Consider the following 16615-nt stretch of genomic DNA (forward strand, 5'->3'; position numbering starts at 1 on the left):
TGTTATGGCAGAGAAACGCTGTTGCAGTAGTCTAGTGTGTGGGGTTATGTCAGGGGAATGCTGTTGCAGTAGTCTAGTGTGTGGGGTTATGTCAGGGGAAACGCTGTTGCAGTAGTCTAGTGTGTGGGGTTATGTCAGGGGAATGCTGTTGCAGTAGTCTAGTGTGTGGGGTTATGTCAGGGGAAACGCTGTTGCAGTAGTCTAGTGTGTGGGGTTACGCTGTTGCAGTAGTCTAGTGTGTGGGGTTATGTCAGGGGAACGCTGTTGCAGTAGTCTAGTGTGTGGGGTTATGTCAGGGGAAACGCTGTTGCAGTAGTCTAGTGTGTGGGATTATGTCAGGGGAAACGCTGTTGCAGTAGTCTAGTGTGTGGTGCGGAAATAATGACAAGCGAACCTGGGGAGCTTTGTGTTTACATTGCCTTAGAAAATGGAACCGAACCAAGGATTTCAAGTGAACTGAACTCAGACCACCTCTCGATTTTGTCAGTTCGGTTCGCGTCGGAGGCTCTTTTGAGGGGTCTAAGTTTCTTTGGAGTGTTCACACTGGACAGAAAAACACACGGAGTTCACAAACATTTGCTGAAAGGGACCAAGTGTGAAAACACCTTAACACATTGTACTAGATAGGCACTTGTACATTGTGTTGACATCACAGAATATAGTGGAGGGTCACAGATTGGCTTTACAACAACAGAACAGTGAGGAAAAACAAGTTGTTTTAAGGTTTCATTCCAACACAGGTCCAGGCCATCCACTCTGCAGTGTCCACAGACCTGAACAGGAGAGAATAATGCACTACACCTTCACACTAATATTTCCAGAGATGAGAACTTCAAGGCCTAAAAATAACAAGAAACTTGAGGGCAGTTAGAGCAGAAACAAGGTATAAAACAGTATTGTTTCCTAGCTATACTATAAAGCAATAAACTGTTCTTGTACTTGAGATAGTCTGTATCAAGGCGAGACCCAGATGCAGACACAGGAAGCAGATGGTTGGAGTCTTACTGTGCTTAATAATCCAACGGTGTAGGCAAGAGAATGGTCGTGGGCAACCAGATCAGAATCCAGGAGGTACGGAGTGGCAGACAAGCTCATGGTCAAGGCAGGCAGACTGGTCAGGCAGGCGGGTACAGAGTCCAGAAACAGGCAAGGGTCAAAACCGGGAAGACTAGAAAAGAGGAGAACAGCAAAAAAGAATACAGGAAAAAAACCCACTGGTTGACTTAAATACACTGGGAAAAATAAGCCACACCTGGAGGGGGTGGAGACAATCATAGAAACAGGTGAAACAGATCAGGGCGTGACAGTCTGTGTGATATAATGCTATAACAGTGATATTCCTTGGGGAAAATCTATTTCTTATATGCATTTCTGATGCCTGGAGTATCATAATGAATTATGTTAGAGCATCATGAAGATGTAAATTGTCTGGTGTAACACTTCTGTTGTGAAATGTGATGTCAGAGTTAAAGGAGGTGAAGAGAAATGATGTTGGTTAGTATTTGTTCATCCTTGTGTTTGTTATTTCAGAGGTGAGCCCAAAGGCATTGTGTGGTACAGACTTCAGTCCATATGGTGTGTAGTTTTCTGAATGAGGTTTAATCTAACAAATCATTTCAGTGTAATTCATACTGTGGTATGGACATTTTATTAGAAATAGTATATTTTGACAATCTTCAAACATAAGAGGGATCAATACACATGAGGTGAACATCTGGTTTTAAGAGCTAACCTGTTTGACATACTTTTCAATTCTATCCAAAACATTTACTGAGATCAAATGTATTTTACATCTCACCTGAATTGTATAACCACTGGCCTAACAAAAAAACATACAAAGGACATATACCAAAGCACATATACCTGTAAACAGAAAGGTTATCAGGAAATTCAAAGCAAGCGGGAGGCTGCAAAATCACTGCAAGCAGAACTGGTGTGAGAAAAGAAAACAAAGCTACATCATCATCATAGTCAGGTCTGTGCTCTCATGGACATACCTTTCAAACAGAGCAGTCATGAACTCTATTTTTACATGCCAACTGGCACACTCTTACCTATTTAGTGCACTAATTTTGACCTGGGCCCATAGAACTCAGGTCAAAAGTAGTGCACTATAAAGAAAATAGTGGGCCATTTGGGCCATATATTATCTGTTATGATCAACTAATTCACATAAAACGTTTATAACGAGTATCAAAATACCCAAACGTCAGCTTATCAGCACTTTCAGTGCTTCTTTTGTACTGTACACTGGCACAGCACAGCACTGTTCCGAGACAGACAAAGGGGACAACGACTGGTGAGAGATTCAGTGAACATCAAATGTAGCAATTTTGTGTGGTAAAGCAGTAGTCATTTCAAGATGGTCTTGGTGAGATAAGATTCCTCCAATAATATATAATTATTTTATATACACTCATCCGAGGGCCACGCCATGTTAATTTGACATTTTAAATTGAACTGTGTTGTTTGAAAAGAGACCAAGTGAAAGGCGTATACTCACATCCTCGACACTGGGTTTTACACATTGATTCAGGTAACACGTGAATTCATTAGACAACCCCGATTGACAGTCAAAAGGACAAATATAGAATTTCAAAACTCTAATAATTTCGGAAAGTGTATTTACTCATCACACTGTCCTGAAAGAAGAGGTCCATCTGATTTAACAAAGGTATGTTGACAACAGCCAAGGTGAGCAGAGAAGTACAGTAATATAAGGAGAACAACTGTAGCTAGCAGTAACAAGTAAAGATATATAGGTTTAGCCTGGTCCCAGATCTGGTTGTACTCTTACCAACTCAAATGCTTTCATTGTCAAGCCAAATGTGATAAAAAAGTAACAAGGAGTTGGCATGACAGCACAAACAGAGTCCGGCTGTGGAAGGTTGGCTTGCCGCTGAGTCTGCGTGCACTTAATGTGAACTTGCTGGCTGATAGTGAGGCTCTTTCGCAGCTTCTGCTTCTCAAATGCGGTGAGCCAGTGGTGGTGAGCGGTGTGCCTTCAGGAAGCATATCTACTTCCTCTTCCTCTGCAGGCTAGCATCTCATTGGCTGTCTCCCTGCAAACAGCAAAAGCAAACGCGGCTGGGCGTCACTTGTGTATTCACATACAAGCACAAGGACAGACAGGGGTCCTGTCCGGAGCAGGACTTGACTTCAGCCCGGAGAGCACAAGCCTACGGCCACCTAACAACCTCCGGTGCAGCATCAAATTGACTGGGCCCAAACAAGCGGAGTAAACGAGAAACAAAGACAGTGAAAGTAGTTTTCGTCCCAGAGTCTTTTTTTTTACAGCAGTCAATCTGTAAACTCCACTCTGTGCATTCTCAGTAGGATCTCTCTCTTTCCTGGCACAAGGCTGAGAGCAGCTACTCAGCTACTCATTCTTGTGGCAGTAAATGTCCTTTAGCGCTTTGAGTTCCTCAATGAGGGTCTTGTTTTGGTTTTCCAGCACAGCCACACGGTTCTCCAGACACTTGACATACTCTTTCTTTTTCTTGCGGCACTCCCTTGCTGCCTCCCTAGAGAAGACAGAGTAAAAGAGACAGTGGGAGAAATCCCAGCTCTAAGCACCAATCAAAAACACTGTAGACTTCCCATAACATCCAGTCAACCTTTATAGATAATCAATTATCAATTAACAATTATCAAAGAAATCTACAGGAAACTGAGAATGAGGACCATGAATGATTTAGAAATCTGTTCCCGTTTTGACCAAATTCAGAGCAACAGAGTAACAGAGTAAAACTAGTATGTGTCCCAAAAGGCACCCGACTCCCTATATAGTTCACTACTTTTGATCAGGGCTTCTGGGAAAAAGTAGTGCACCATAAAGGGAAGAGGATGCCAATTTGGGACGCAACCTGTGTCTGTCTCACCTGTTCTTCATGAGGCGGACCTCCCTTTTGCGTGTTACCTCCTCAGTGTGCACCGGGGGATTGTGCATGGACAGGGAGCCTGGGGACGCAGCCATCACCAGACCCTGGGGCAGGCCCGACGAGGTGGGCGAACGGAGCTGGTATGCTGGCATATCTCCAGTGGCAGCTAGGGGACACAGACAGAACACCAGGGTTCATTTTAATAGTACTTCTTTTAACCAAGTTTATCACTTGCACAGACAGACAGGACATCAGAATTGGAAGTGATTACGTCATTTATTCAAGCAAGGTTGTTACGAATCCCTTTTGGCCCGACAGTCTAGGGGGGATGGTATACACACACACAGGATAACTGTATCCGTAACAAAGGTGGACACTGGAGAACAAATTCTCGCTTGCATTGACCACTTACCTATATTTAGCTCACTGGGGCAAAAACTAAGTGCTGTATTTTTTTACTTGAGTCCTTCAATCACACAGATTTCTCATCTTCTATCTACTTAGAGGATAAGCAACCATAAATTAGACATAAACGCTGAACACAAATCATGTAGATGGGTCCATTTCACAACAACTAACAACAACTGACCACTTGTTTCATGTGTTTTCTGTTAAAACAACCAGACAAGACCAGATTCCAACGGACCGTGAATTAAGCAAACCAAACCTCATTTAAATGTTATTTTTCTACAGACAGATTTAAGATTGCAGCACAGGTGCCAAATTAGGGAGAGTAGGCCTAAGCACAGATCTAGCTTTGTGTGGTTTGAGTACTCACATGAACAAATACTACAGTTTACTATAGAATACTACAGTACTTACTAATGAATTTTGTTGTATACTGTAGAATACTATACTACACTCTAAACTATCCCTTGATCATGTGTAGTACTTTCTATAGAATGTTGTGGTATACTGTCCGGGGGGGGGGGGGGGGGGGGGGGGGGTGTTACTACAACTACCTCCTTGACATGTCTTTGTCAGACTATGTTAAGACAATCGTCTTTCTGGTTGCTGGGTAGATAACTGCCATCCAAGTGAAAGAGAAAAGACAGTAGCACTGGCTGTAGCCTACGTTTCAGCCTACATTATTTGGTGATGATTCACTACTGAGTCATTAATTTTTGGGTCAAACAAATCTTGTACTTTGAAAAAAATGTCAAAGTACAAAGCAGTCCCAAGCAGCGGTGTGATCCTCCATTCCCCCACTCACTTTCCGTACTGTATCCCTCTTATCCATCTCCCAATCTACATTTCTGACTACTATCGGTCAATAAAAAAACTAGAAGAACACAATAGATGTATAAAAAAAACAGAAGAGAACACATGAAAGTATTTCCAATGTGCTCCTTGGTGTAGGAATGTGGTTCTGATCTGACCACTAGTATGTTGATAAATGTCTCTCTGACATTTCCTGATACTCCAAAGTAAATACAGGAGAAAACTATCATCCTTATATGGCAAGAATAAACACTTATTCAAAACAACTATATTTTCACAACAAAACATTTGACTATTTTTTCCATTTATGAATTTATAATGGCCCAAATGCCACCACTGCACTCATGTTTTAACGCAAGAGTGAGCAAGTAACAGCTTGCAGATCTAAAGGGATAAACGAGGCTGAATTCTTCTCTCTCCTGTCGTTATCGAAGTGGATGACTAAGCTGGTAGCACTGAAGCTGTGATCACTGCTCTTTCACTGCTCCCACAGAGGGCTCTGTTCTGTCTGGAATCACAGTATGACTCCCAGCTGACGTCAATGTGAGTCTCACTCGACAGTTAGCATTCTCATTTCCCTGGCCCCATCTGGTTCCAGGAAACCGGAGTGACGTCAACGCCACCCCTCCCCCCTCTCCCTGGCTGCTCCAGAGAAGCGTTCTGTTTGAGTGTTTTAGGGGGCAAGCAGAGAGACAGGAACTGGGTTGAGCAAGCTAACTAAACACTTACTGCCATGTTCGGTCAACATAATGTCTAGCTATTCACTATAGGAATTTTGAATGGTAATTACACAGTACTCTTGTAATGTTTTCAAGTCTCAGAGAGAGAACTGTGGGCAGGATGCCTCTGTAGTAGATATCTATTAACCTGAATTAGTTAGTCAGTGCACGACAGTTTGCTAATACTCTGAAACACAGTTGAGGCTTCCAACTGAGCCAACTGCTATGACCTAATAACTATGGTAGACTACACACACACTTTTGAATACATTTTAAAAGTTCTGTAAAGACACTTAACAAAAGAAACTTTAAAGTAATTACTCACAAAAAAAAACATGTATTTAGCCCTCTAAATACAGAAACAATTCAAGTGCATCTCTGAATTGAACAACAATGCAGGTACACATTGTTTATCACTACCAGCATGACACATTTAACTTGCTATAAAAATAAAACAGAGAAATACTGAGAAAGGAAAACAGACATAGATAGTTACATACCTGATTCAGTCTCATCTCCAGTAACAGCCATATCTTCTACTCTCTAACAATCTGGGATCCACAGTATTACACACTTTCTCTCTTTTTATCTAGCTGACTGTGTGTCTTTCTCTCTCCCTGCCTGCTCTCTACATGGAGTGGACACCCATCAACTTCGCACAAAATTACAATTAAGGACACTGACATCACAATGACATCACTGGACCTGCTGAAGTCAATAAGACACTCTGCCTCTAAGCCCCTCCCCTGCTCTGCTCCTGGATCAAATGCTAAAGTGGAGCAACACAATGCAGCAAGATAGGGGAGGGAGGGTTAGCTGGTTATTTTTAGACCCTATGACGCAACTAGGCGATGTAGAACAAACATTAGGATATTGTGCCCAAGTGACAGCAGCCGTACTAATGTGAGCACCCTGATTGAAGCACTCCCAGGGGATTCACTTTTAGTACTTGTTATTAATATATGATTATTAAGCTTTTGATTAATTTCTCTGAAAAATAAGGTAAATAAGTTCAGCCTAATAAAGAAGTAGCCAGAAAGGTTTTAAAGTAATAAAAAGTGGGAAATATTCCAGTTGTTGGATTGATAAAAAATACTGACGTTTTACTAAAACCCCACAGGGGGAAAAAGCGTACATTACTCTGGTGGACAGTACTCCAACTAACATCATTTGAATCTATTCTACTGTTAAATCATAACACTGGTTCCATAGTAACATTACGGGGTCAACCAACCAAACTTGACACTTTTTAGAGACAAACTAGTCAAGCTCCAGCCATCTCAAGAGCTTCCTTTTGTTCATTTACCAAATGAATGCAAACCTATAAGTTGATGAATCACACTTTTCCCTACATAGTGCACTACTTTTGACCAGAGTCAAAATGGAGTTGTTTTAGGTACAGTTGTTCCTACCTTGTATCACCACCTGGCCACCTTGTACAGAAAAGAACTGCTGTCCTGAGTCCCCTGCCTGGGTTGCATACTGCAGGATCTGGGGTGTACCAGAGTTGGACATGGCCAGAGTCTGTACGCCCTGCAGACCCTCACTGCCTGGGCTGGTTATCTGGATGGCTCCCCCCTGGGTGATGGCAACTGAGAAGGGACACACATTTTTAGAAGTGATGGGTTACTCAGAGGTATATTGTGAATGTTTGTGTGAATCTTATTAAAACTTATCTGACCAAAATATAGATAGTAAATGTGCAGAGCTAAAATGGAGTGTGCATTTCTGACCACTGCTACAAATAGCTGATTATCAGCTGCTTCTAAGCGAGATGTTTTGGCCCATTAGATTAGATGTTTTTCTTGAAATAAAGGAACTGTACTGTACTTTATGGAAGGTCACTGGCTTATTGATGCACAACTATAACCTGGAGAATTTGGCCTCCACAATGAATCTTCCGTTTAAGACCTCTTACACAATAACACAAACTGGATATAGAAATGAATGTCGGGGTTCTCCCCAGGATCATTTCAGAAGTTGGTGCTGTGGAGTACGGCATGGGGGAGGCCCCGAAAAGGGCCAGTGTCCCGCTTTGGACTCAAATGTATGTGGACAACCCTTCAAATTAGTGGATTTTTTTCAGCCACACCTGTTTCTCTAAGAACGGGATCGGCTAGTGCTGAAAAATCGTCTGTTCTCGGTTGCAACACTCCGAGTTCCAACGTCAGCACAAGAACTGTTCGTTGGGAGCTTCATGAAATGTGTTTCCATGGCCGAGCAGCCGCACACAAGCCTAAGATCACTATGCGCAATGCCAAGCGTCGGCTGGAGAGGTGTAAAGCTCGCCACTAGACTCTGGAGCAGTGGAAACACATTCTCTGGAGTGATGAATCACGCTTCACCACCTGGCAGTCCGACAGACGAATCTGAGTTTGGCAGATGCCAGGAGAACACTACCTGCCTGAATGTATAGTGACAACTGTAAATTTGGTGGAGGAGGAATAATGGTCTGGGGCTGTTTATGGTTTGGGCTAGGCCACTTAGTTCCAGTGAAGGGAAATATTAACGCTACAGCATACAATGACATTCTAGACAATTTTGTGCTTCCAACCTTGTGGCAACAGTTTGGGGAAAGCCCCTTCCTGTTTCAGCATGACAATGCCCTCATGCACAAAGTGAAGTCCATAGAGAAATGGTTTGTCGAGTTCGGTGTGGAACAACATGACTGGCCTGCACAGAGCCCTGACCTCCACACCTTTGGGATGAATTGGAATGCCGATAGCGAGCCAGGCATAATCGTCCATCATCAGTGCTCAACCTCACTAATGTTCTTGTGGCTGAATGAAAGCAAGGCCCCGCAGCAATGTTCCAACATGTAGTGGAAAGCCTTCCCAGAAGAGTGGAGGCTGTTATAGCAGCAAAAGGGGAGACCAACTCCATATTAATGCCCATGATTTTGGAATGAGATGTTTGACGAGCATCACGTAGTGTATATACACTACCGTTCAAAAGTTTGGGGTCACTTAGAAATGTCCTTGTCTTTGAAAGAAAAGCACATGTTTTGTCCATTAAAATAACATCAAATTGATCAGAAATACAGTGTAGACATTGTTAATGTCGTAAATGACTATTGTAGCTGGAAACAGCTGTATTTTATGGAATATCTACATAGGCGTACAGAGGCCCATTATCAGCAACCATCACTCCTGTGTTCCAATGGCATGTTGTGTTAGCTAATCCAAGTTTATCATTTTAAAAGGCTAATCAATCATTAGAAAACCCTTTTGCAATTATGTTAGCACAGCTGAAAACTGTTGTTCTAATTAAAGAAGCAATAAAACCAGCCTTCTTTAGACTAGTTGAGTATCTGGAGCTTCAGCATTTGTGGGTTCGATTATAGGCTCAAAATGTCCAGAAACAAATAACTTTCTTCTGAAACTCGTCAGTCTATACTTGGTCTGAGAAATGAAGGCTATTCCATGCGAGAAATTGCCAAGAAACTAAAGATTTCGTACAACACTGTGTACTACTCCCTTCACAGAACAACGCAAACTGGCTCTAACCAGAATAGAAAGAGGAGTGGGAGGCCCCGGGGCACAACTGAGCAAGAGGACAAGTACATTAGAGTGTCCAGTTTGAGAAACAGACGCCTCAAGTCCTCAACGGGCAGCTTTCTTAAATAGTACCCGCAAAACACCAGTCTCAACGTCAACAGTGAAGAGGCAACTCTGGGATGCTGGCCTATGTTCTTTTGCCCATCTTAATCTTTTCTTTTTATTAGCCAGTCTGAGATATGGCTTTTTCCTTGCAACTCTGCCTAGAAGGCCAGCATCCCGGAGTTGCCTCTTCGCTGTTGACGTTGAGACTGGTGTTTGCAGGTACTATTTAATGAAGCTGCCAGTTGAGGACTTGTGAGGTGTCTTGTCTATAACTAGATACATGCATTAGCATTTTCTCAAGATGCTGAAAGGAAGAAATCCTATTTTTTCACTCCTGTTTCCAAGTCAACATTTAGCCTCCATTTGGTTTATAATTTTACTGCAAGAAATGCTTAATTCTGCAGGAATTATTATAAAGGCTATGTGAGAGGTTATAGACCTACAGTCAGTGTCCAGACTTCAGTTTCCATTCAACCAATCTAAACAGTAGGTTACAGTTACCTTGATGTACTATAGGCCTATTTGAAGTCCTGTCTTGTGACTGTCTAATTTGTATAGCGCCTCACAATCATAACACATAACATAGTCTGCTATCATCCTCTTTTACCACTTCACCTCATCTTTCCCAAACATTACTTTTCTGGTCCTCCCTTCTCTTAATTTTCAACTCTTCATTTTGCTGCTTTTCTCTTATTTAATTAAATGTCAATATTGTCCTATTTGCATCTGTGGATCGGCGTGAACATTTTCTGCAACGGTAACATTTTCTGCCCGTTCCTAAAAGCATTTGGTGATAGGCATGTAGTCTATTTGGTACATGTTCAGTTTGGCCCTAAAGGTTTGGCTTACGCACTAATACCAGATGGCCTAAAATAATTTAAGAAAACCCTAAATTTAACCTATAGATGTAATTTGCACACAAATGATACATTTATGTATTTTTAAGGTATTGTTTTCACTTTAATCAACCACACAATATTTAATAACCCTAAACCCGCCAACCCCTCAGATATAACTGCGGTTATGAGTCAACCCGTGCATCACAGCTCTTACATTATTTGGGGAGAACCCCTAATGTCACAATAGTGAGTGCACGTCAACATTTTGACCCTGTATGGTGCACTAATTTTGACAAGAGCCTAATGAAACTCACTGTATTGGCCACTGCTGGTCTGATAGATTGAAGTTGGCACTTGAACTGCAGGCACACTGGAGGATGGAACCTCATCTTCGGGTTTCTCTTCCTCGATTCTCGGAATTGAGGAGGAATCTGATGATAGCTCATTGAGGATTTTTCTGAAAGAAAGAGGAAAGCACGTAATAAACTACTCTGCTTCGATTGCTTTGAAATGTCATTGCTTGTTTATCAAATTACATCTTGCTCCCTTTATAGTGCACTACTTTTTGTTTGTTTCATATTTGCAATGTTTTTATGTCTACCAACCGATAAGATGGGCGTCTTGAGAGAATCTCTCTTCTTTTCTGTGTGTCTGTGGCTGTTGACTCCCCATCTTCAAGCTCAGCTATGGAGGTTATCTGGAGCAAAGAAAAACACTATGAAGTCTGAAAGTAATGCATAGATATGATCCCTGTGTACAGTCACCTCCCTCCATTTAAAATACCTTACTGAATACTGAAAAATAAAAGTCATTCCCAGTGCTGAAAACAAATTTGGACAATAGTAGAAATCTCAGGGTGTTTCTGAAATGACACACTATTCCCCCACAGGGCTCTGGTCAAAAGTAGTACACTATATAGGGAATAGAATGCCATTTGGGACAGATTCTCTGTAATTTAGAAAATAAAGGACAAGTAGGGTGACATCACGTGCTGATTTGTCTAATGAAAGCAGACAGTGTGTTGTCTTAGAGACAGTCAGACACAATACAACATTCTGTGCACATGAAGGTTAAACTTTGTGCTTTTGCTAACTTCAATGGTGTCATTGTCAAGCCAAGCATGTTTGACAAGAATTTTGCATGATGGGACAAACAGACTGGCACTCAGGCTAAGAAACTATAGCTACAAGTACGCAAAACCATTCTTTGGTTTTTCTATGGGGAAAAATAACTACTCTGTAAAATAACACAATGCAGATTTGACTGAATTTAGCTAAGAAGACTATAGTGACAAGAGTCTGTATCCCAAATAGCACATATTCCCTATATAGAGCACTAGTCAAAAGCAATGCACTATATAGGAATAGGGAAGGAGCTACCTGTACATTCTGCATCTGTGGTGACTGGATGACAGAGGCCTGAGGAGCCTGGATGACACCCTGAACATGAAGTGTCTGCCCACTAGGTAACTGCACCACTGTCATGCCAGCGGAGTCTCCTGTTCCTGAAACCTAGAGGAAGACGAGAGATGTTCAATTATTTTACAAGCAATTTAAACAATATTTAAGAAATATTTGAGGAAATGCAAAAGCCTTGTCATTTATTGTCATATTTGGCTTCACAGTGAGTAATGGGAGTTGGCAAAAACATAAAGAGATCTGGGACCAGGCTATTTAAACCCCGATACACATCTGAATTATAAGAGTGATGTATCTACCTGAGTGATTACTGCAGTGGGTGAGTTGGATTCACTCTGACTTGGATCCTCATCAGACAGAGAGTCATCAAAACGTCCCTCCTGCTTTGACGACGCAACCTCTGTGTCCATGGTCATCGGACTGGAAATGTCAGGAAATTAGGCAAGGTACAATTATAGTCTACCTAGCTTGGTTTTTTAAAGTTTAAGGTTGGACTTTAAAATCCATAATTATTGGGACAGTGACCATTTAGTTTTTTTTAACTCTGTGCTCCAGCACTTTGGATTTGAAATTATACAATGACTATGAGGTTAAGAATTACAGCACTTTTGGTACATAGTCCCAACATTTTAGAAGACAAAAAGTATTGGGACAAATTAACTTATTATTTTATTTAACTAGGCAAAGAACAAATTCTTATTTACAATGACAGCCTACCCCAGGCCAATTGTGCGCTGCCCTATGGTACTCCCAATCACAGCCTGGATTCGAACCAGGGACTGTAGTGACACCTCTTGCACTGAGATGCAGTGGCTTAGACCTCTGCGGCACTCAGGCGCCTGACTTATATGGGAGGACAGGCTCATTACAATGGTTGAAATAGAACAGAATAGAATCCATTCCCGCCATTACAATAACCCTGTCCTCCTATAGCTCCTCCCCCCAGCCTCCTCTGATATGCCATCAAAGTTCCAAGAGCTCTTCATAAAGTTTAAGTCAAGTGGCCTTCAAGTAAAGCATTACAAGAACACAGTTCAACCAAAAGGTTGATCTGATTGTGAATCAAATTAATGTATTCAATGCAATGTAGTGTTAAATATGACAGTTGCTATTGCTTGGACCTTGGTTCATATTTTCACATAACTTTCCCCCCATGGAGCAAACATGCGCCTGTCTGAATTCGAAATGGGAGGAGTCTTGTTTCTAAACTGGTTAGTTTGTACCTGTAGCGAGGTTGTTACATATGAAACTTTCTGCTACATCTGTAGCCATATTCAGCACATAAAGAATATACATTTGGTACATTTATTAAAAGGTATTGCTGACAACCACAATGTATTTTCTTCAGTAGCTGGCTAACGTTAGCTTTTCAAAAAGAGAACGCTAATGGAGTTGCGTCGTTTAGCTATGTTCGATAGAAATTGCGACTCGCACCGAAAAGCATTAAGGGTGGTAACGTTAGCTTTAGATAATGTAACTAGCAGCTAACTAGTAGCAGGGAGTTACAAACAAAAGTTAAGTAATAATATACGGTCACAGGTTGGCAAGCCAATTGTCACTGTATACCATGTCAGCTAGCAAGCCAAACACTACTGCATTTGTTTCTGTGCATGAAGTTGTTCAGCTGGCTAGCAAGCAGGAAGTAGATTCGACTGCGAATCGAAAGTTTGTCCATGCGTCATTGTAAACCGTGAACGTTCTGTCCTGTCGCTCCTTTTTTCTGGGCTTGTGCCGCGAGTAGGCTACAGTGTAATAACTTACCAAAAGTTATAAATTACGTAGTCAGACTCGTCACTAATTATGGAAGGAGTGGATGGCTCGAGCCACGTAGTCCCCACGTCAGTCCTGATGATGCAGCGCTAAAATGTCGACCGAGCACTCGTCCACTCCAACTGAACACTACAGAAAAACACTACACATGGGAGGAGCTTCACAGATTACTGTACTCTGCTACTGTAGCTAGACTGAGGGCAAATCATTCTGTTCATGTTTAACGTTAGACAACAATGCACTGGATACACTAATAATAATCTTAGAATTAACCTTTGACACTGTGTATTACTAGCAATACTGTGAGTTAAAAATAGTATACTAGTGTTTAGACCTACTCTTTGAAGTTTAAAGAGTTAGCCTAAACATTGTCATTATATTTTCCTTCTATCCCATGTACACAGTGAACACTTAACATTGATCGTATTTTTTTCAGATCATGTTGTAACTTGTAATGTAGGCCAAGAGTTGCCTGGCTGCACAAACTTCAGTTGGAGTAGTCAGGCAAAGTTTACAGTATTTCAATTTGATCTGGATGTGCTATCTAGTGGTTGTAAACGGGAAAACAACTCTGGTTTGAAATGTATACATGTTTTATTGATTTCACCTTTATTTCGACAGGGAGTCATGCTGAGAGCAAGGTCTCTTTCTCAAATGAGCCCTGCATACACATAAAACACATCAGTACACCCAGAGAAAAACAATAATAGAAAACACATTCTTAAGTTAAAAAATATATATATATATTTGAGCTCAGCAGACTTGAAATTTGCTCAGTGCTGAAAATATTGAGAGAACATATTGCTTTTACACCTGCATTGTTTGCTGTTTGGGGTTTTAGGCTGGGTTTCTGTACAGCACTTTGAGATATCAGCTGAATGTACGAAGGGCTATATAAATAAATTTGATTTGATATTGCTATTTAAAAATATATATAACCAGGCAAGTCATTCTTATTTACAATGACTCATTTACACTATCCTTTCTTAATCTGGTTCAGGCAAAAGGCAAGTTTCCTCAGTACATTGTTCGTTGCAACGTCATCTCACCGAGTCTACCTCTACACAAAAACATGTAACTTGTGAAAGTACAACAGTAACATAACACTCACAGGAATGAACTGTTTTACATTTTGCACATAGATAACAACAAAATACTTCAAATGTTTTACGAAATATCCTTACATAATGTAATTTTGTACATTGTCTCTAGAAATATATTGGTACATTTTGTGTAGCGGTATATCTCAAAATACTAGTAAAACAAACAGTATAAATACAGTATAATGGGCCTATATTTATAAAGGCTACCATTCAATACATAGCTATACAAATAATATGAGTATTGAATGAAAGTTTTTTGTCAAATGGCAACGTTTTTTTAATAATAATTTTCCAAACTTACTTAGATTGGCATTTCAGCCAAAGCAGAACTGCATTTATCAACAATCTGTTTATTAGGTGGAATTGTTGAAATAAAAGAAATGGATGACCAAAACATCTAAAATATATAGAATGCATACAGTTGCAGTCGGACGTTTACATATACTTAGGTTGGAGTCATTAAAACTAATTTTCAACCCCTCCACAAATTTCTTGTTAACAAACTATAGTTTTGACAAGTCGGTTAGGACATCTACTTTGTGCATGACACAAGTAATTTTTCCAACAATTGTTTACAGACAGATTATTTCACTTATAACTCAATGTATCACAATTCCAGTGGGTCAGAAGTTTACACACATTGAAGCAAAAAAGTATTTAGTCAGCCACCAATTGTGCAATTTCTCCCACTTAAAAAGATGAGGCCTGTAATTTTCATCATAGGTACACTTCAACTATGACAGACAAAATGAGAGAAAAAAAATCCAGAAAATCACATTGTAGGATTTTTAATGAATTTATTTGCAAATTATGGTGGAAAATAAGTACTTGGTCAATAACCATAGTTTCTCAATACTTTGTTATATACCCTTTGTTGGCAATGACAGAGGTCAAACGTTTTCTGTAAGTCTTCACAAGGTTTTCACACACTGTTGCTGGTATTTTGGCCCATTCCTCCATGCAGATCTCCTCTAGAGCTGTGATGTTTTGGGGCTGTTGCTGGGCAACACAGACATTCAACTCCCTCCAAAGATTTTCTATGGGGTTGAGATCTGGAGACTGGCTAGGCCACTCCAGAACATTGAAATGCTTCTTACGAAGCCACTCCTTCGTTGCCCGGGCGGTGTGTTTGGGATCATTGTCATGCTGAAAGACCCAGCCACGTTTCATCTTCAATGCCCTTGCTGATGGAAGGAGGTTTTCACTAAAAATATCACGATACATGGCCCCATTCATTCTTTCCTTTCCACGGATCAGTCGTCCTGGTCCCTTTGCAGAAAAAAAGCCCCAAAGCATGATGTTTCCACCCCCATGCTTCACAGAAGGTATGGTGTACTTTGGATGAACTCAGCATTCTTTGTCCTCCAAACACGACGAGTTGAGTTTTTACCAAAAAGTTCTATTTAGGTTTCATCTGACCATATGACATTCTCCCAATCTTCTTCTGGATCATCCAAATGCTCTCTAGCAAACTTCAGACGGACCTGGACATGTACTGGCTTAAGCAGTGGGACACGTCTGGCACTGCAGGATTTGAGTCCCTGGCGGCGTAGTGTGTTACTGATGGTAGGCTTTGTTACTTTGGTCCCCGCTCTAGGTCCCCCCGTGTGGTTCTGGGATTTTTGCTCACCGTTCTTGTGATAATTTTGACCCCACGGGGTGAGATCTTGCGTGGAGCCCCAGATCGAGGGAGATTATCAGTGGTCTTGTATGTCTTCCATTTCCTAATAATTGCTCCCACAGTTGATTTCTTCAAACCAAGCTGCTTACCTATTGCAGATTCAGTCTTCCCAGCCTGGTGCAGGTCTACAATTTTGTTTCTGGTGTCCTTTGACAGCTCTTTGGTCTTGGCCATAGTGGAGTTTGGAGTGTGACTGTTTGAGGTTGTGGACAGGTGTCTTTTATACTGATAACAAGTTCAAACAGGTGCAATTAATACAGGTAACGAGTGGAGGACAGAGGAGACTCTTAAAGAAGAAGTTACAGGTCTGTGAGAGCCAGAAATCTTGCTTGTTTGTAGGTGACCAAATACTTATTTTCCACCATTATTTGCAAATAAATA

The 16615-nt window shown here is 41.1% G+C and overlaps 1 protein-coding gene across 2 annotated transcripts; it reads right to left on the minus strand.

Moving 5' to 3' along the window:
• Positions 1-1632: 1632 nt before the first annotated feature.
• LOC124041921 (cAMP-responsive element modulator-like) lies at positions 1633-13597 on the minus strand. 2 transcript variants are annotated; one of them, XM_046360091.1, is made up of 8 exons: positions 13442-13597; positions 11980-12100; positions 11642-11773; positions 10868-10959; positions 10577-10719; positions 7234-7413; positions 3882-4047; positions 1633-3524 (listed from the first exon to the last, which is right to left on the minus strand). In XM_046360091.1, the coding sequence occupies exons 2-8, from the start codon at positions 12094-12096 to the stop codon at positions 3380-3382; spliced, it is 975 nt and encodes a 324-aa protein (XP_046216047.1). In that variant the 5' UTR covers positions 12097-12100; positions 13442-13597; the 3' UTR covers positions 1633-3379. The 2 variants fall into 2 exon arrangements, with proteins under 2 accessions (XP_046216047.1, XP_046216048.1); XM_046360092.1 differs by lacking the exons at positions 7234-7413; positions 10577-10719; positions 10868-10959; ... (1 more) ...; positions 11980-12100; positions 13442-13597 and adding an exon at positions 6322-6761.
• Between the last annotated feature and the right edge of the window lie 3018 nt (positions 13598-16615).

The sequence above is a fragment of the Oncorhynchus gorbuscha genome, linkage group LG08 (assembly GCF_021184085.1).
Source record: "Oncorhynchus gorbuscha isolate QuinsamMale2020 ecotype Even-year linkage group LG08, OgorEven_v1.0, whole genome shotgun sequence".
Classification (NCBI taxonomy): domain Eukaryota; kingdom Metazoa; phylum Chordata; class Actinopteri; order Salmoniformes; family Salmonidae; genus Oncorhynchus; species Oncorhynchus gorbuscha.